Source organism: Lolium rigidum, chromosome 5 (assembly GCF_022539505.1).
Source record: "Lolium rigidum isolate FL_2022 chromosome 5, APGP_CSIRO_Lrig_0.1, whole genome shotgun sequence".
NCBI lineage: Eukaryota > Viridiplantae > Streptophyta > Magnoliopsida > Poales > Poaceae > Lolium > Lolium rigidum.
The window spans coordinates 224,766,440-224,787,744 of NC_061512.1; the positions used below are offsets into that span (position 1 = coordinate 224,766,440).

Sequence of the window (21,305 nt, forward strand, 5' to 3'; positions counted from 1 at the left end):
AATGCTCATCTTGAACTTGCCCTTCTCATCCTTGATGACGATCACCACTTGATGTGATTCTCTCATGGGCTATATGAGATCTTACTCCTCATGGATACCCATGGAAAGATACCTAACCTATATAGACAACACAAACACACATATATGATGGTTAGTTCACAAAGCATAATTGACAAGGTTTACAATACCACAAGATCACATAATTCAATGTGGTACATTCTTTATGCTTCATGAATTGACCAACTTGAGTTCAATCTTCATACTTAGTCTTGGTCAACCTTATATCTCCTCATACTCTATTTGGCTATTTGTGAGGGGTTAGTGTGGCAGATGAAATATACAACGGTGACCTCTCTATTCTGGAGTGTAGATATTATGAGTATGAAGAAATGATACTACTAGATGGAGGAAGCGTTTAACCAAGCTAATTAATGCTCACATAGTTGCATGCAGCTACCGCTCGTGAGTGACGGGGCTAGGCGATCAGATAAGAGCAATGTACATGAGCCGTGGTGAGTTAAACCTCACGCCGGCCCCAAAATTTCTACCGATGATTGTTCGATAACCCGGTTTAGCTCATGGTATACATACTGCCATATAAGTCACAATGGTACCCTAGAATACTTGGAGCCCCGTGCAGCCACACCGATTTCACTCCCTCAGAACCGGGCCTAGTCGTCATCGTCAACCACCATCCGTAAGCTACTCCATTAGCATCTGCTTAGTTAATAACACGATAAAGACGTACATGCGAAATTCTTTGTTGGAATTTTTGACAATTAAAAATATGTTATTTAGGTGGCGGGACATATGCCTAGGAACTGAATTGATTTTTTTAATTATTATCTTTAAAATGGAAACTATGTTTCTTGCACGTGTATAGTGTGAGTACTACGGAAGACTACACTCCTATTTCTTCTAGGCCATTTCTCGGGAGAAAGATAATAGTAGTAGTACTCCAGCTGCAGCACCAGCTGAAAAGCGTCATCCCCTTCCTTGCTTCCTCCCCCAATCCCCTTCTGCCTCCTACCCACAACCCTAGCTCGCCGAATCCATGGATCCCACCAAATCCAGCACCCCACCGCCGCCCCCCGTCCTGGGCGCGCCCGTCGGCTACCCGCCGGGGGCGTACCCTCCCCCTCCCGGCGCCGCTGCGGCCGCCTACAACCCGCAGCTCTACGCTGCGCCCGCCGCCGCCGCGGCCCAGCAGGCCCTGGCGCAGCAGCAGCAGCAGCTCCAGGTGTTCTGGGCGGATCAGTACCGCGAGATCGAGGCCACCACCGACTTCAAGAACCACAACCTCCCGCTCGCCCGAATCAAGAAGATCATGAAGGCCGACGAGGACGTCCGCATGATCGCCGCCGAGGCCCCCGTCGTCTTCGCCCGCGCCTGCGAGATGTTCATCCTCGAGCTCACCCACCGCGGCTGGGCGCACGCCGAGGAGAACAAGCGCCGCACGCTCCAGAAGTCCGACATTGCGGCCGCCATCGCGCGCACCGAGGTCTTCGACTTCCTCGTAGACATCGTGCCTCGCGAGGACACAAAGGATGCCGACGCGGCCGCCGCTGCGGCTGCGGCCGCGGTGGCTGCCGGGATCCCCCGCCCTGCCCCCGGTATGCCCGCCACCGACATGGCATCCTACTACTATGTACCCCAGCAGTAATGTATCATCCTAAACTTAAGAAGAATCTGTCGGTCTGTGTCTGTCCTTGATGCTGTTGTAAGTACCGCGTAATAAGATTTGTAAGATCGTTTATGGGCCTCCCCTGAGCTTATGAATTGAGCTGCTTCGTTCTAGTATCACGGTAGTAGGATTGTTGTAGTGGGGGAGGCCGTATGATTGCAGTGGTAGTGCATCTCTAAGTCTAACTGGCAGGCAGTGTAATGTGACGATTATTATGCAGTTATGTCGCAAGATTATCATGCAATTTCTGTTCTTCACTATTGTTGTGTACTACTCCGTAGTAGGATTTTGTTGTCCTATGACAGTGTTGTGCTGTGATCACTACATGTTAGTTTGCAAGGTTCTCACATCTATCTTTCAAGCAAGGTTGGTTGTAATTAAGCATTCGAAGCCAAAACGTGGAAACTAACTTTCAAAAAAATCAGTATAATACCTGAGTGGTGTAGCTTCTTGCTTCATATTTATCAAAAGCTCGTCTTCTTAGAGTACCTTTGTAGACTTTTTGCAATTTTAGTTCAGACATAAGGAAACCAAACAATTGGATGCTGCATTGTATAAATTCAGTGAAAACCTATATTTTCAGAGTTCAAAGCTTAGGCAAATGTTGTAACGTGCAAGTGTAGTTCTTTGGGGGCCTATGAATCAATGAATGCATCTCTAGTACTAACTCTGTCTATAAATAGACGTCTGAGATTTGTCTAAATTTGGATTTATCAAGACGCTCTTTAGTGTCTAGATACATCCAGATTTAGAAAAACCTCAGACATCTATTTATAGGCAGAGGGAGTACTTGGTTATGTGTTTCGTTCCAGTAAATTAGAGTAGCATCTGAGCTTTCCACCAAAATTCGTGGTGTAGTTATAATGATAAGTATGATAAAGATGCAAGGAGAGTAGACATGCTGCATTTTTAACAGCTTTACAAACTGTTTTTTATGATACTTGAGACTTTCAAGTTATTATGCCATTTTCAAACAGTAATGGTCACTGAAATCATATATCTGAGCCATGTAATGCTTTGGAACCTCATTGGTTAACCTTCGTGACAAATGCTTGCATTTGCCAGGCACACTACTCTTTTAGGTCATCAACTGTACTGATTGTGTGAGCATTTCTTGGCACTTCTATTTGGTTCTGGAATAATATTTTTTTAGCTTGATTTCCGTTTGGATTTTTTTCTGATATATTATTAGGAAGTGCTCTGTATTTTTTGAAATCTCCTTGGATAGATTTGCGTAACTGAATCCCAGTAATCTACCGGAACAAAAAATTAAAAATTTGTTGAAATATAATGGCCTGAAACCTAACCAGCGACGCTAGTTTTTGCATCATTAGCATGTCTTTCTTTCAGCGGACATCGAGAAGCCAAGGAACATGATCTCAGTTCACTTAACATGTCTCCTCCATTGTTTGTCTTCAGTGGTTGTGGTTGCATACTTGAATATCATATGGGTAATTATATAACTATTTAAAGCCGTTATGATGGATAAGCATCAAAGGATTGGGGCAGACGAGTGATATTTTTATAGGGGTAGTAGTTGTATGCATGTGAGCGGCAGAGGATTTCATTGCCTTCCCTGGCAAGTGCCAACATCTTGGTAAGATGTTATTAGTTCATCAGGTTGGTACCTTGAACATACACCATGAGCTTTGCCGTGGCGTGTGTGTTTCTGGGAAGATGATCAATTTTTGTGGAGATACCTTCCATAACTTTTCAACCTGCGAGTGATGGATTTGGAGGCGATGATTTTGAATGTATCTTTTCGTTTTCTTGGAAACACATAATTTTACAATATGTACATGTGTGATTTTGTTTCTGATTTGGTTTTGGCCGATTGTGCTAGTGCCCCAGGACTCCATTTTTAATTTTCCGGCGGTTCTACATGAATCTGGTGAAGGAAGTGTTCCATTTTCTTTTCACGAATCAAAGTGTTCCCCTCAGATGAACACAGAACTGCAAGTACACAGGTTACTTAGTGTGATGATTGATGAGTGCATGTATTATCATCATTTTTTCTCCACTGTATGCACTTGTGTCCACATCCTGGTATTGCTTTGTAATCGTCAGAGCAAAATTCCTGTTTGATGTGTGAGTCATGGAGACAAGATAGATAAGGTATGGACTGGAAGTCCACAACTATGGCGAGGTTGCGACAAAGGTAGAAGACGACGGGTCTGTTCTGTCACCTCTCGCAGCTGTCATGGTCTCTAGCAACTCGTTCCTGCAATGACAAACAATGCCGCGCTCTGCAGTAAACCCGTGCTCTGCTTGACTGAAATCTCCTGGCCATGGAGCCCGTGGAAGCGCGGCAAGAAGGCCATGCGCCGAAGCCAGCGGCTGCGGCGAGGGGTTACTGGCGGTGGAGCAAGGAGGACTTCTTCCCGGAGCCGTCGTTCGCGAGCTGGGTCGCGTACCGCGGTGCGCTGGCCGCGACGCCTTCACGGCTCATGGACCGCCTCATCGCCGGCCGCTCCACCGACGCCGCGGAGCTCGGCGACATGCGCCGCCGGAGCGAGAACGAGATGCGCCGCTGCCTCACCTGGTGGGACCTCACGTGGCTCGGCTTCGGCTGCCACCTCGGCGCCGGCATCTTCGTGCTCACCGGCCTGGAGTCCCGCGACCACGCGGGCCCCGCCGTCGTGGTCTCCTACGTGGTGGCCGGCGTCTCCGCCATGCTCTCCGTGTTCTGCTACGCCGAGTTCGCCGTCGAGATCCCCGTGGCGGGAGGCTCCTTCGCGTACCTCCGCGTCGAGCTCGGCGACGTCGCGGCCTTCGTCGCCGCCGCGAACCTCATCCTCGAGAGCGTCATCGGCACGGCCGCGGTGGCGCGCGCCTGGACGTCGTACCTGGCGTCGCTCTTCAACAGGCCGGCCAGCGCGTTCCGGGTGCGCGCGCCGTGGGTCGCCGAAGGGTACGACGAGCTGGACCCGATCGCTTCCGCGGTGATCGTGGCCACCGCGACCATGGCCATGCTGAGCACCAAGGGCAGCTCCCGGGTGAACTGGGTGGCATCGGCGGTGCACCTGCTGGTGTTAGCGTTCATCATCGTGGCCGGGTTCCTGCACGCGAAGCCGAGCAACCTGACCCCGTTCGTGCCGTACGGCGTGCCGGGCGTGTTCCGGGCGGCGGCGGTGGTGTACTTCGCGTACGGGGGCTTCGACAGCATCGCCAACATGGCGGAGGAGACCAATAACCCGTCGAGGGACATCCCGGTGGGGCTGATCGGGTCCATGTCGGTGATCACGGCCATCTACTGCACGATGGCGCTGGTGCTGAGCATGATGCAGCCGTACACGGCGATCGACCGGAGCGCGGCCTTCTCGGTGGCGTTCGGCGCGGTGGGGATGCGGTGGATGAAGTACGTGGTGGCGGTGGGCGCGCTCAAGGGGATGACGACGGTGCTGCTGGTGGGGGCGCTGGGGAACGCGCGGTACGCGACGCACATCGCCCGGAGCCACATCATCCCGCCGGTGTTCGCGCTGGTGCACCCGAGGACCGGCACGCCCGTGCACGCCACCACGCTCATCACCGCCGCCAGCGCCTGCGTCGCGCTCATCTCCAGCCTCGACGTGCTCGCCAGCCTCCTCTCCATCAGCACGCTCTTCATCTTCGTCATGATGGCCGTCGCGCTCCTCGTCCGCCGGTACCACGCGCGGGGCGTGACGAGCCGGGCGCACGGGCGGCGGCTCGTGGCGTTCTTGCTGGCGATCGTCGGCTCGTCGGCGGGCATCGCGGCGTGCTGGGGCGCGGCGCCGGAGCGGTGGGCGGGATACGCCGCGCTGGTGCCGGTATGGGCGGCGGCGACGCTGGGCGTCCAGCTGCTGGTGCCGGTGGCCCGCGCGCCCCGGCGGTGGGGCGTGCCGCTCATGCCGTGGCTGCCCTCGCTGTCCATCGCCACGAACTTGTTCCTCATGGGCTCCCTCGGCGCGCAGGCGTTCGTCCGTTTCGGCGTGTGCACCGCCGTCATGATGCTCTACTACGTGCTCGTCGGGCTGCACGCCACGTACGACGTCGCGCACGACGGGTCCGGGGAGGAGCCTCGGGCGGACCACGGGGATGCTGCCGGTGACGAGAAGGCAGCGGTGGCGGTTGCTGCCACCGATGTAGAAAAGTCCGGCGGAGATGGTGGGCAATAAGATGGCCGGCATCGGTCCGCGTCGATCTGGATCACCACGCTTGATAATGTTGACATGGTACTGTTGGTGTTGGACAACGAAGATGCGATTTCGCAGCAGAATTATGTGGCAGCTGTGTCGTGTAGCATTTACCTTTCGAGTGGAAATGAAATGAAACACGCGATAATCCACTGACCGACGAGCCGGTGTTAGCATCGCCAATTCGCAATTGTCGTAAGTTTAGACAAATCTTTATGAAAGCATAAAGTGTTATGGTAGTATTAACAATCAAATAGTTTGTAACCGTTGGGTCAAAAAAAAGGGACGCGGCTAGCTAGCATCCGGTGCTGGTTTGTCCGACCTAGCATCCGGGTGCTAGCTGGTCCAACCCAGCACTCGGGTGCTAGCTGGTCCAACCCAGCACTCAGCCAAAAAAATACAACGCACGCCACCGGCCAGACTCCCACGCGCCTCCCGAGTTCCTGATTAGTACGTCCACATCCTAGCTTCCAAGCGCTAACCAAGCCCAACCAAGCACTACGTGATGACGCCTCGCAGCACTCTGGCAGATCTCCATTAAACCTGTAATTTATTAGATTTTCCATGATTCGAGACCTAGCTCCAAAAGGAAAACAGAACGAAGGAGGCAATTATATCACAGGACTAGATGACTGCATGTCTCTAAAGTTCTGGAACAAAACTTTTCTTAAACACAACAATCAAAATTAAGCAAGGGTAAACTTCTGTGCATATTAGATCCATCCAAAGCACACCCTGGGTATAACTGATGGGCTAGACCCAAGAACTTAGCATCTATTTTGTACACAAATTATCATGTAATCAGGAAGCAACTTAGCAGCAATTAGGGAGCAACTTAACAGTAAACAGTGATCAACTTAGTAACACCTAAAATGCAAAGTTGTACCCAGGGTGATCATGCTACTGGGTCAATGGGTAGATAACATTGATCTTGTGTGATCATGCTAACACCCCACACATCTAGAAAATGCAACCATATCATAAAATGCAACCATATCAGAAAATAAGTAGTAACTATATATGCTTTGAACAAATTCATATAAGTTATCTTGCATTGTCTGGTGTTTGCAGCAAAAAATTATGAAAAACGTCATTATAAAAACTTAGCTATCTTATGTTACAGATATCAGCTTTGAATTTAAATGCTTCCCCTACTGAAGATGTCGATGTGAAAAACATGGAGCCGCAACTTAGCTAGAATGTGAATGAAGAAACTGAAAAACATGAGTAGTATCTGGAAGCAACTTACTAACTTCCAGTATGCAATTTTAGCATGCTTGCTGAATCAACTTGGCTCTTTTCAGAAGCCAACTTACAATGAAACAAATTAATGAAACTTCATTCATTTCATGCCAACCAGAGGAAAATGAAACTTAATAACTTTCAATAACCAACTTGAGGAAGGTGTGAAAACAACTTACTTCAAGCCAGAATCCAACTTGTCAAGGTTCAAGAAAGCGTTAAGCGTAATTGGTGAGGTGGCCTTCCGCTTAGCGCTTCAGCGCGCATAAGCGGCGCTTTTTTCCGCTTTTTCCGCTTAAGCGCTTATGCAATCGATGCAGAAGGCCTCCACATTGCGCTTCATCGCGCGTATGCGACGCTTTTTTTCCGCTTTCCTAAACCTTGCAACTTTGAGGGAAATTTTTTTAGCTATAATGTGAATAAGAAATTGAAAAACAACTAGTATGTGGGTGCAACTTAATAATTTCAGTAGGCAACTTTAGCATGCTTGCGGAATCAATTTTCCTATTTTCAGTAGCCAACTCACACATATTAAGGAAACCTCATTTAATACATGACAACTAGGAGGGAATTCAACTCTGTAACTTTTGATAACCAACTTGTGCAAAATATGAAAAGGCATAACTATTCAGTTTATTTGAGGGGAGTTAGAATGTGAACAATAAACTAGAAAGCATAACTAACATGTAGAAGAAATTTAGCAATTTTTCAGAAGACAACTCGCACATGTTAATGAAACAACTTAATAAACCTGTGGAGCACGAAGGAAGCACTGATGGTATGTTGATGAAGCAAAAAAACACAAAGGCTACAGATGACGGAGGCGGAGTGGGAAGCCGTCATCTTCTGCTGGAAGTATTCGACGGTGAAACGCCAGGGGCGGTGCATCAAGTCATGAATCGTGGGCATTGGGCGCTGCCACCTGCTGGAGCTACATGGTGTCAGCCACCGCAGGCGCTCGAGATGGTACTGGCTGCACTGTCCGGGATCCACCGCTTCAAGGTACAAGTTAGCAATATCACAAAATAAGCACCTTAAGCATCTTGGCAAGGGCAACTTAATTAGACCAAAGAGCAAGTTATGCATGTTGCTCGAAAACGAAAACCAAGATATATTGTAGACACCCACACAACTTAAACATACTAGAAAGAATCAACTTAATTAATTTTTAATACTCAACTTGAACATGTTCAGAAAGCAACTAATTAAACTAGTGGACAACTCATGCATGTTGCTCAGGAACACCTAGATAGATTGTATCAATATCTAACAACTTAAGCATGTTGGAGGAATCAACTTAATTGATTTCAGTACTGAACCTAAGCATGTTGAGAAAACAACTAGGCATGTTGACAGAGTAGCAACTATGGTGGTTTGAGTAACCAACTTAACCCTGTTTGAAAACCAACTTAATGAAATAAGCATGCAAAAATTAATGATGGTGCTAAAAAAAGCTTAACTAGCCGTTGAAGACAACTAAGGCATGGAAGCAACTAATATGAAATCAGTAACCAAATTAGCCATGTTGGTCAATCAACTAAATGAAAATCATTATACTCCCTCCGATCTAAATTAATTGACTAAACTTTATCTAGATATGAGTGCATCTAGACATGTTTATTGACTAGATACATACATATTTAGACAAAGTTGAGTCAATTAATATGAACCGGAGGGAGTACAACTTATTGAAAAAATAACGATACATATAGTGAAAATACTCACGTCGCTTACAAAATACAAACATATGATAGCTAAAAAATACAAGATGTCCACTCTGTAGCTAGCCCGATGCTGCGTATTATCGTGAATGTAAAGTGATACTTGCAACTGTACGTGCTTGCAATGGGAATAAATTGAAGCAGTTGCGTGTCTAGTGATTTGGCTTCTTGCGGTCCCGATTTATGGTGCAAATAGACATCATCATACAAGTCAGTATACTGAGATTTGGATTGTGTTTTATAGCACAATAACACCAGCAGCTAAACCATGCTTTTGTCTATAACATACCCTGGTTCTAATTTACTTCCATAAAAGAAACGTCCTTAAAAAATCTAGCAGTGCACTAATCAGAAAAAGGAAGATGGCCTAACAAAGCACAAAAAACACCACTAATCCTCAACCTCTATGACCGGACAAGAAAAGAACAAACTAAAGCAACGCCATGAATATTGATGTCACCAGAATAGCTCTCACTAAGTCACTATAATGCTATGGCTGTCTGCTCCCATATCGTCAATTGTAGATCTTGCTCGTCTCCAATTCCATCACAGACATGACACAATTGGTGTAGTACTATCCTAGAATAGCAGTAGGAACCATAGCGGTGAATGAATGTCTCAGAATATGCAGTGAGTATTACTAGCAGAGAATCATGTGGACGGATCAACCCACCTCGCGGTTGTTGGATATGGAGCCAACGTCGTCGAGGAAGCAGTCCTGAACCCGGCGGCCTGATCGATCTAGAGCACGTTTAGCCCATAGAGCACCATGTCGAGGATCCGCTGAAGTAGGCCCAGGACAGCACCCGCTGGTCGCTTAGTCGGAACACCGCTGAGTCCTCTCCCACAAGGCTTCCTGCTCCCTCGCCGTCCGAGTGCTCCTCCTCGGCGCCGCCGACAGAGTCCCAGAGCGGGGCGGAGGAGAGGAGGCGGGGAGGCGCAGAGCAAAGGACGCCGGGGCTGGGGACTTCAGGAGGCGCAGTTTTGGTGGCGGGGGAGAGGGAGGCGGTGCAACTGGAGGAGAATGGGCACTGGGCCGGCGAGGTGGAGGCGGATGTGGGACACCACGGACAACCGGTCGTCTTGCCCCTCGACACAGAGCTCGCCGCGCTACCGTGCAGCCGGCCCTTCGCCGACGAGGAATCCTCCATCCAGCGCGCACTCGTGGTCCTCGACGAACTCAGAGCCTGCTCCCTCGCACGCCCCCCGCCGCGCTGAGGAAATCGTCCGGCGCCGACGAAACCCTAGAAAGAGAAATGGGGAACGATTTTAGGGAGAGAGAAGGGGGCGCTCCGCCACGTAGGACCCAGGTGGGTGTCGGTCGGGGGGCAGATTATTTCGGTCGGGACGTTGGGTAGGACGCGGCGCACAATCACCCCCTCCAGGACGCATCCGACGGTCCATAACCGAGTGCTCGGTTGGACAAATAACATCCAAGCACTTTTTAGCATTTGGGAAAAAAATATACTACCTCCATGTAGCATGACATCCAACAGTGACCATATTCGCAAGGTTAGCCAATAAAAAAATAAGGGATGAGGACAACACCAACTTGCTGTGAAAAATCAAATGGAATCAAGCAGTGACAACTACAGTAACATGGTTCAGTAACAATGTTAAGCTGAGTTTGAAATGAAAATGTTCTTGAAAATCTGCTTTGGCTCCCGGGTTCATATGATCATGTTACCTGAACCACCGATGTTTATTGTGTTCCCCGCCCCCCTCAACCTCGTATTTCATACGGTATTCATTCGATCGTATTCCCATTTGAGTAGGAGTGGTGGATATCGAGCTAGCTTGACTCAACTCGCAAATACTCGTTACTTAACAAGCTTCCTCGACTTGACTCGTTAACATAACGAGCTCAAAACCTCAGCTTGGTTCAACTCGATAAATACTCGTGTTGGCTCTATAAACTTGATAAACTCATTAAGAAATTGAACAATGTAATCAATTCCTCGTGTATAAGAGTATAAGAAGAATGGTTAGCCATATATGCCTCTTAATGTAGATTTCGGCAAATTTAACCTAAGCTCTCATGTTTCTTTAAGTTGTTAGTCTTAGTTTTCCTTTAGTGTTGACTAATATATGAGCTAGTATATCAATATAATTATATTAGCAAGCTTACCGAGTAATCGCTACTCGACTCATTAAACTCATTTTCTTAGCAAGCCCGAGTTTGAGCTGAGTCAAGTTGAGTTTTCGAATACTCATTAAGCCCGCGAGCTTCGATTTTTATTTCCACCCCTACATTTGACCAGCGCACGACCCCACGTCAGCAGAGGATCTCTAGAGACTGGGCATTGTTTACTGTTTGGAGCTCTTGCATCCCGTTCCCCTCTCTAGCGGCATTGACAAATCTCAGAATAAATATGCAAATTGATTTATGGTTTGACGGATGCATGGGGTAAAACTTAGTGGCAAGATGGCACCCATGGATCACACAAGCCCAGTTAGTGTGTGTGTGGGTTCAGGCGCATGCATGTTGGGTGTTGGGGCCTCCCCAAGTGCCCTTTAGTGAGTCTTCGCGGTCCTTTTAGAACCTTTTTGTCCTATTTTTATTTTCTTTTTTCTTTTTTTGAACTACATGAAACCGACATAAAGAAAGTTGGAAAATCAACATAATGGCATTATTATTAGGTTGTCTAATAAAGTAATAAAATTCTAGAAATAATAGGAAAATGTGTATTTGACCTTCAAAAGGGGAATATGTTTTTACGACGTGTCAATATGCAACTTCAACTGATCACCAACTAACTTCATGGAAAATAACATGTGAGCGTTATCTTGCAAACACACCACAAAATCCTTATATGCCGCCCTACAACTTAGACATGCTAGGTATTGTCGTTTAGCGAGAACGATCCCCGTCCCAAAAATCTTACCTTTCAAATCAAACTTCATTAGATGGTTCCATCTAATTCAAAAAGGATTTTCACTCTTTTCACAACTTTGACATAACTCGGGCTAGCAACAAACAACATGAAATTGACAGAAACAAAAATGCAGCAATGCTAATTATATTATCACATAACATCTACAACACAACGAAACCATATCACTAATGGCCATACCACTTTAAAATAAACCATGGTCTACAAACCATAAACAACAAACATTGCATAAATGTATAACACAAACCATTTTTCTTAGTATGAACTATACCAAGCACTATTGCCCAATACAAGTAGAACAAACCATTTATTTGTAAAGTATTGCTAGAACTAGGATTTCAAACGATTTGAACAGGGTCACCAAATTTCAAGATTTTAACAACCATAACTGAGAGGGTGTGGAAGATTACCTTTACTAATGGAGAGGAGTCGAAATCTACAAACAACTTTCACCAATTTGGAGAGGTTTTAGAGAGGATTGAGTACAGAAAGGAGAGAGAGGGGGTGGGATGCTCAAAAGGAGAAAAGGATACATATTTGATTACACGAGTGGGTCGGTGGGTGGTACCACTAGTATAAAGCGATACTAAAGATATCCATATCGCCAATAGAATCCCAAAGGCACAATGTAAGAAGTAACTTCTCGTGGCCAACAAGGCAGCCTGCCAAACTTGGCCTCCCACTACCCAACCTAGATCAACAATGGTTCATGATAAAACATTATTTCTGGTGTATCAACCTTGGGGTTATAATGAGCATGTGTGAGGTGGAGTTCAATGGTATCAATTATTCGAAGAAACTTATTTGCAATGAAAATATAAATTTTGTGAACAGTAAATTTCCGGTGTGAAGTAGGCATGAAAATACGAATTTCCTAGGTAATCCATAATAGTTCCCACACTTTTTAAAACAAATAGTTCCATCCGTACATACTAAGCACAACCAAATACATATAAGCTATTAGGACTAAGAAAACCTCAATGATTTAGTGGATAATGGTTCGTAACCTTAGACATGAAAAACCTAACCCTATCATTCTCCCCTTACTCTTGCTGATCTGGAGTCCATTCTTGTAGGGACCCCCTGATGACCCACAAGTATAGGGGATCGCAACAGTCTTCGAGGGAAGTAAAACCCAATTTATTGATTCGACACAAGGGGAGACAAAGAACACTTGGAAGCCTTAACAGCGGAGTTGTCAATTCAGCTGCACCTGGAAACAGACTTGCTCGCAAGGGTTTATCAGTAGTAACAGTTTTATAGCAATAGCAGTAGTGAAATAACAGCAGCAGAGTAACAAAGACAGCAGTAGTGATTTTAGTAAACAGCAGGATTAAAATATCGTAGGCACGGGGACGGATGACGGGCATTGCATGGATGAGAGAAACTCATGTAACAATCATAGCAGGGCATTTGCGGATAATAATAAAACGGTGTCCAAGTACAAAGCAATCAATAGGCATGTGTTCCATATATAGTCGTGCGTGCTCGCAATGAGAAACTTGCACAACATCTTTTGTCCTACCAGCTGGTGGCAGCCGGGCCTCAAGGGAAACTACTTGGATATTAAGGTACTCCTTTTAATAAAGTACCGGAGCAAAGCATTAACACTCCGTGAACACATGTGATCCTCACATCGCTACCATCCCCTCCGGTTGTCCCGATTTCGTCACTTCGGGGCCATCGGTTCCGGACAGCGACATGTGTATACAACTTATAGGTAAGACCATAAACAATGAATATCATGATGAAACAATAACATGTTCAGATCAGAGAACATGGCACTCGGGCCCTAGTGACAAGCATTAAGCATAACAAGTTGCAACAATATCATCAAAGTACCAATTACGGACACTAGGCACTATGCCCTAACAATCTTATGCTATTACATGACCAATCTCATCCAATCCCTACCATCCCCTTCGGCCTACAGCGGGGGAATTACTCACACATGGATGGGGGAAACATGGCTGGTTGATGTAGAGGCGTTGGCGGTGATGGCGGTGATGATCTCCTCCAATTCCCCGTCCCGGCGGAGTGCCAGAACGGAGACTTCTGGCTCCCGCGACGGAGTTTCGCGATGTGGCGGCGTTCTGGAGGGTTTCTGGCGACTTCGACTTCCCTCCGTGCGTTTTTAGGTTGAGGCCGATAAGTAGTCCGAAGGAGGGCGTCGGAGGCCGGCCGAGGGGCCACACCACGGGCCGCGCGGGCCCCCCGGGCCGCGCCGCCCTATGGTGTGGGGCCCTCGGGCCTCCACCTTACTTGACCTTCCGGCTCCGTCATTATTCCGGGAAAATAGGGCCTTCGCATAAATTCCGAGGATTTTCCCGAAAGTTGGATTTACGCACAAAAACGAGACACCGGAAGCGGTTCGCTGAAAACGGCGTTAGTCCGTGTTAGTTGCATCCAAAATACACAAATTAGAGGCAAAACAATAGCAAAAGTGTTCGGGAAAGTAGATACGTTTTGGACGTATCAACTCCCCCAAGCTTAGCTTATTGCTTGTCCTCAAGCAATTCAGTTAACAACCGAGCGATAAAAGAACTTTCACGAACACATTTGCTCATATGATGTATATATTCTCATGCTATGGCTAATACTTAAGCAATTCATAATGAGATACATGCAAATAAGATCGTCTAACAGCTATGTCAATCATGGAGAGGTACCAACAATTAATAATAAGCATCATGAATCATGTATATAAGCAGGATTGCAATGTTCATAAGAGAGTATGATAAAGTGGTATCTCGCTTGCCCGTATTTGATTGGCAAAACATAAATGCCCGGGCACCTCTGGAGTTCATAGAAAGACTAGAAGTAGTGATTGTCAAAAGATAAATGCATCAAAGTTATACCACAATCAATCATATTTTGAGACAAGCATATTATACTAAGAATGACAGTTGTGCTCTCAAGATAGTGCTCAAAGAAATAATGGAGACACAACATAAAAGTAAAAGATTGACCCTTCGCAGAGGGAAGCGAGGGATTAACATGCGCTAGAGCTTTTCATTTTTATAAAGACAGGAGTAAAATTATTTTGAGAGGTGTTTGTTGTTGTCAACGAATGGTAATGGGTACACCAACTACCTCGCCAACCGGACTTTCAAGAGCGGCTCCCATGAATTATTGCATATTTATTTGGCACTCCTTCCAACCTTTCTTTCACAAACCATGGCTAACCGAATCCTCGGGTGCCTGCCAACAATCTCATACCATGAAGGAGTGCCTTTTTATTTTATTTTTATTATGATGATGACACTCCCCCAACCTTTGCTTACACAAGCCATGGCTAACCGAATCTTTCGGGTGCCGTCCAACAATCACCAACCATGGAGGAGTGTCTATTTAAGTTAATTAATTTGGGATCGGGAATCCCATTGCCGGCTCTTTTTGCAAAGTTATTGGATAAGCGGATGTGCCACTAGTCCATATGAGAGTCCGTCAAAAGTAAATGACAAGGTTGAAAGCTAAACACCACATACTTCCTCATGAGCTATGAAACATAAACACAAATTGAGAAGCATTTTGAAGGTTTTAAAGGTAGCGCACGAGAATTTACTTGGAATGGTTTGAAATGCCATGCATAGGTATTTATGGTGGACACTTTTGGAACAACTTGGTTTTCAGGTGTTTGGAAGCACGAGCAGCGTTCCCGCTCAGTACAAGTGAAGGCTAGCAATAGACTAGGGAGCGACAAATCAAGAGAGCGATGCATCGTCATAATCATGCTTGCGGCAAAATAAATTAACGGAGGCATAAAAGTGATACAAGAACTACGAAGCAATATAGATCATCGAGGCTTAATTGACTTTTTGTTCAGTCATATGCATGCGTGAGCATGTGCCAAGTCGATATAAATGAATTATTCAGAGGAGGATACCACAATGCCATACTTACTTATGAATAAAACAATGCAAGCAAACATCCATGACATGCTACTCATATTAATAGATTGGAGCTAAACATGAGAGATCATAAACTACTAGACTTTCTCAAATAACATTTACCTCACATGAACCAACTAAGCATGCTCACATGGATGAGTATATGTACAAAAATGAAAACAAATAGAGTTCATACCAGCCTCTCACCACAATCAGATTGTCGTAGATCGTCATTATTGCCTTTTCACTTGTGTAGCTTGGATAATATGAAATGAAAACCACGCTCCAGCCACCGAAGACCATTGAACTCAAGATGAACTTTACAAAACAAAGAAGAACAGCAAATATTTTTGGTGTTTTCGAATTTGAGAACAATAACAAGAGGAAACAAACAAACAAAGCAAAATCTTTTTGGGTTTTCTTATAGCAAACTAGCAATAGCAAATAAAGTGAAACAAATGCAAGAAACCAAAGCAAACAAATGGTGAAGAGAAACAACAGAAATATTTTTGGTCTTTTTGTGTTTTGGGAAAGAAACAAAGCGAAAACAAGAAATAGCAAACTAAAAGAAACACATAACGACGAGATGGCAGAAATCTGCCAAAACCTGACAGCAGTACAGAAATCGATTTTTACAAAAATCTTACGTTGCTCAGATCGAAAAGTGTTCAACTAATGAAAGTTAGATAACAACCTGGGGAACCTGCACAAAAATTGGAAGCTCAAAATGACGCTCTGGCTATTTTTTAGAATTTTTACGGTAACGTTCCAGAATCTGTTTTCAGGCAGCACTTCCCCAGATATCATCTTCCTCTCATTAGAAAACCACTCAAACGAACAAAGCAAGTATGTGCAAGTATCCAGCAACCATAATATGCAAAGAATGAGTGATGCCGGTATATCTCCCCCCAAGCTTAGGCTTTTGGCCTAAGTGGAGTTCAATCCCATCGATCCCATGAGGTAGTGTCTCCGTAGTATGACGAAGATGGATCGTATTCCGGGTATGTGCTAGAAGAAGCACCCGGATACGTGACGGTGTGGTCGTAGGAGGCCCCGGCGTCCTCGGAGTCATGTTGTTGGTGGAAGTCCTTTATCTTCAAATGTTCATCCACTTCCTCCTTAGTGCACGACCATGATTGCCTGTCAATACTGAACAAACCTGGTTGGGGAAGAGGAATTTCTTTCTCATCCCCGTCAGAAAACAACATTCTATAAACCATATTATCTAAAGTAGAATCAGTGGTAACAAAATGATGACTCTTCATAGCAGTAATATCGAGTCTCCTAGGGGCCAATGGCACATCATTAGGATCAATAGGAAGATTTAGATATGTTAAAACGCGCAGTGCGATAGTTCCTCCAAAAATAGGCCCCCTGGTAGTCAGGCGGCGAGCAATAAGAGCACCAAGGTGATAGGATGTCTGACCAGTAAGTGCAATATTCAAGAAAGCAAGATGGTAACTAGAAATGTTGCTAGTGTTCTCCCTACCAAGAATGCTAGTAGCAATGTAGTATGCAAAATACTTAATAGCGGGGAGTTGAATGTTCCTTATCTTGCCCCGCTGAATGGTGCGACAATCATCATCGGTGATCCCTCGGTAGAGCTCCAACAAGTCCCGGGGGTTGTCATCAATCCTACTCGCTGTACCTACAGGGACAATATCCATTGCACGACGAAATCCTCCAATTTCATAGTAACAGGATTACCATAGATCCCGAATGCAACCGTCGGCTCATATTGTTTGTTGTTGAACTGGAAACTCTCGACGAAGATCTTGGTGAGCATGTAGTATTGCTCCCTTTCATCGCCCACATAGGTGGTTAACCCTGCCCTGTTGACAAGGGTGAAGAAATCCTCCAATATCCCTGCATTCCTAAGAAAATCATAGCATGGAAAAGATGAAGTATTAGGAGCCCCGTTGTCCTCTTCGGGCGCGAAGCTAGGCGCGATGATGTCTTCATTGTATGATCGCCTAATCCGGGTGGCGGCCCTAGAAGGCCTCCCGGTGCTGGTTGTCCCTTTCTTGAACAACTCTCCAAAGTTGAACTTCTTCATAGCTTCTCTGAAATTTTTAACAAATGATATAAAATTTGATTTGGTGACATATAATTGAGGGAAACTACCATAGGAACTTGCTAGAGTACTAATCATGCATCAAAACTAGTTTCTACCACTTAGAACAAGCATGCAAGCTCACTAAACATGTTACCTACAGCAGCAAAATATTCAAGATATACTCAACCAAACAAAATTCTACTTGGATGGGTGGAGGAGTCACATACCAAGGAGCAAATGTGCCAAATTTCAGCAGGAAATCTGGGCTGAGCAAAGAGATCGAGAAATCTGGAGCTCTGGAGCAAAAACGCGAGAGAGAGGAACTTGGTACGAGTTTTTTCGGGAGAGAGAAGGTACTGGGAGAAAGAGATGGCAAAGTGGGGCAAAGGGGGGCCCACACCACATGGTGGCGCGGCCACCTCCTTGGCCGCGCCGGCCTGTGGTTTGGCGCCCTCTGGTGCCCCACAGGTCATCCTCTGGTGCTCCTGAGTGCCTCGTCGAAAAATAGGACCAACGGTATAATTTTTGTGAATTTTTGAAAACTTTGAAAAATGCACATTTCTGGGTATTTAGTTTATTATTACTGGCCAGGAAAAATTTTGAAATCTCCAAATAACTAAGGAACCTTGCAAACTAAAAGTGCTACAGCAACTAGAGCAAGTGGAGGAAGAAAGATATGTTGTTTACCTCCTCTATGCATATAAAAAGTATCCGTTAACAAGGTTGATCAAGTCTTGTCACCAAATAACTTTTTCATAGCATAAGAAGAAATAAACCTCAAATCAATCATGTTACCTTGAATTGTATTGATATGGATCCAATCACGAGAGTTTGATATTCTTCCTTAGGCTCATATATAGGACAATCAATAGTTCCCACTTTGATAGTTCTCACATTAGAAATAGTATTAACTCCACACGCTTTCTCAATCCTCTTGGGAAAATAAACGGTATGCTCCCTATCATCAACATTGAAAGTAACCTTTCCTTTATTGCAATCAATAACAGCTCCTGCGGTGTTAAGAAAAGGTCTCCCAAGAATAATAGACATATTATCATCTTCGGGCATTTCCAACACAACAAAATCGGTTAATATCAAGCAGTTAGTAGTAACTTGAACAGGAACATTCTCACATATACCAACAGGAATAGCAGTAGATTTATCAGCCATTTGCAAAGATATATCAGTAGGTATCAACTTATCTAAGTAAAGTCTCTTATAAAGAGAAAAAGGCATAACACTAACATCGGCTCCCAAGTCACATAGAGCAGTTTTAACATAATTATTCTTAATAGAACAAGGAATAGTAGGTATACCTGGGTCGCCCAACTTCTTTGGAACTTTGCCATTGAAAGAGTAATTAGCAAGCATGGTGGAAATTTCCTCATTTGGGATTTTTCTTTTGTTAGTAACAATATCTTTCATATACTTTGAATAAGGAGGCAATTTAATAGCATCAGTCAAAGGGATTTGGAAGAATAGAGGTTTCATCCAATCACAAAATTTATTATAATGTTCTTCTTCCTTTGATTTTAGTTTCTTAGCAGGAAAAGGCATTTGCTTTTGCACCCAAGGTTCCCTTTCATTACCATGTTTCTCAGCAATAAAGTCTTCTTTAGTGTATTTTTTATTTTTAGCATGCTTTTCAGGTTCTTCTTCAACCTCTTCTTTATCAGGAGTATCATTCTTATCATTATCTTTATCATGTTCATTACCACTTTCAGTTTCAGCATCGAAATAGAAATACTATTAGGATCATTAGCGAGGTTCAGAGGATTCTACAACATTTTTATGTTTCTTCTTCTTTTTCTTCCTAGAATGAGCACTAGGTTCAATGTGTTGAGAATCTTGTTCAATTCTTTTGGGATGCCCTTCAGGATATAGAGGATCCTGGGTAGAAACACCACCTCTAGTTGTTACTTCATAAGCATGTTTTTCTTTAGAATTACTCCCTAACAAGCCATTTTGCACTTTAGTGAGTTGATCAATTTGAGTTTGAATCATATGAAAATGTTTAACAAGCATCTTAACATCATTGGAGGTTCTCTCCACAATATCATGCAATTCACTAATAGCTCGAGAATTTTCCATTAAATGATTCTCTACTCTCATATTAAAATTTTCTTGCTTAACAATATAATTATCAAATTCATCTAAGCATTGTGCAGGAGGTTTCGAATACGGAATATCTTCCCTAGTAAAGCGTTGAAGGGAGTTTACCTCAATCATGGATGAAGGGGGAATTATCTCACATATATCTTCTATAGGAGGTAGATTCTTCACATCTTCGGATTTAATACCTTTCTCCTTGAGAGACTTCTTGGCTTCCCTCATATCTTCATCATTCAATTTAATTAAACCCCTCTTCTTCAATATTGGCGTTGGAGTTGGTTCAGGCGTAGTCCAATCATCATGATTCCGGCTTATTTTAGCCAATAATTCTTCAGCGTCATCCGGAGTTCTTTTCCTGAAAACACAACCAGCACAACTATCCAGGTATGCCCTATACTCAATGGTCAGTCCACTATAAAATATATCAAGTAAATCATGCTTTTCCAAATCATGGTCAGGCTGAGCTCTAATAAGAGAGCAAAATCTCGCCCAAGCCTCAGGCAATTTCTCTTCATCTCCCTGGTCAAAATTATAGATTCTCTGCAAAGCAATATGTTGAGCACTAGCAGGAAAGTATTTGCGGAAGAAAACATCAAGCAATTCTTTTGGACTTTTAATAGAATTAGGTGGCAAACTATTATACCAAGTTTTAGCGTCATCCTTTAATGAGAATGGAAATATTTTAGCAACAAAGTAAGTGCGCATCTTGACATCATCAGAAAACAAGCTACTCAAAGTAGATAACTCAGTCATGTGTTCAACAGCACTTTCTTTTTCAGTACCACAAAAGGGTGTTTTCTCAACAATAGCTATATGAGATAGATCAAGAGAAAAATCATAATCTTTATCCTTAATGTTTATAGGAGATGTGGAAAACTTAGGATCAGGAGATAGTTTATACCTAACAGCATGTTCTGCAAGCAACTTTTTAATTTTTCTTGCATCAGTAGTAGCATTGCATTTTTCAATAAAATCATCATTAAGCTCCACATAATCTTCATCAGGATCATCACTAAAATAATCAAGTTCAGGTGAACTAACAGGTGTAGTAGCATTAGGAGTTTCAGTATTTTCAATTTGTCTAGACCTAGCAATTGTAGCATCTAGAAAGGATCCCAATGAACCACTATCATCAAGCACAGCAGAAACATTATCAATATTATGAGAGTTTTCGGATTCAGTGAAGTACCGACATGTGAAGCATGCGGCGGTGAAACAAGTTTATCAATCACGGATGGTGAATCAAGAGCTAGCAGAGGTACTCAGAATTGTACCTTTTCTTGTAGTGGATGGTAATATGGCGATCTTAGTATCGCGAGGTTTACCCATGATGGAGAATTTGCAGCGAACAATATTAATCCAAGTGAACTTCCAAATAAAGCTATGCTCCCCGGCAACGGCGCCGAGAAAATAGTCTTGATGACCCACAAGTATAGGGGATCGCAACAGTCTTCGAGGGAAGTAAAACCCAATTTATTGATTCGACACAAGGGGAGACAAAGAACACTTGGAAGCCTTAACAGCGGAGTTGTCAATTCAGCTGCACCTGGAA

General features: G+C 44.5%; 2 protein-coding genes across 2 annotated transcripts; both read left to right on the forward strand.

Annotated features, from left to right (window-relative positions):
- Positions 1-962: 962 nt before the first annotated feature.
- LOC124654913 (nuclear transcription factor Y subunit C-6-like) lies at positions 963-1,942 on the forward strand. Its single transcript, XM_047193887.1, has one exon. The coding sequence runs from the start codon at positions 1,055-1,057 to the stop codon at positions 1,661-1,663; it is 609 nt and encodes a 202-aa protein (XP_047049843.1). The 5' UTR covers positions 963-1,054; the 3' UTR covers positions 1,664-1,942.
- A 1,819-nt stretch (positions 1,943-3,761) lies between these two features.
- Positions 3,762-5,958, forward strand: LOC124654592 (cationic amino acid transporter 5-like). The gene is made up of 2 exons (XM_047193587.1): positions 3,762-3,856; positions 3,937-5,958. The coding sequence occupies exon 2, from the start codon at positions 3,973-3,975 to the stop codon at positions 5,818-5,820; it is 1,848 nt and encodes a 615-aa protein (XP_047049543.1). The 5' UTR covers positions 3,762-3,856; positions 3,937-3,972; the 3' UTR covers positions 5,821-5,958.
- Positions 5,959-21,305: the final 15,347 nt, after the last annotated feature.

Coding starts and splice junctions, on each gene's coding strand:
- LOC124654913 (XM_047193887.1), top strand. CDS start 1,055: ATGGATCCCACCAAATCCAGCACCCCACCGCCGCCCCCCGTCCTGGGC.
- LOC124654592 (XM_047193587.1), top strand. CDS start 3,973: ATGGAGCCCGTGGAAGCGCGGCAAGAAGGCCATGCGCCGAAGCCAGCG.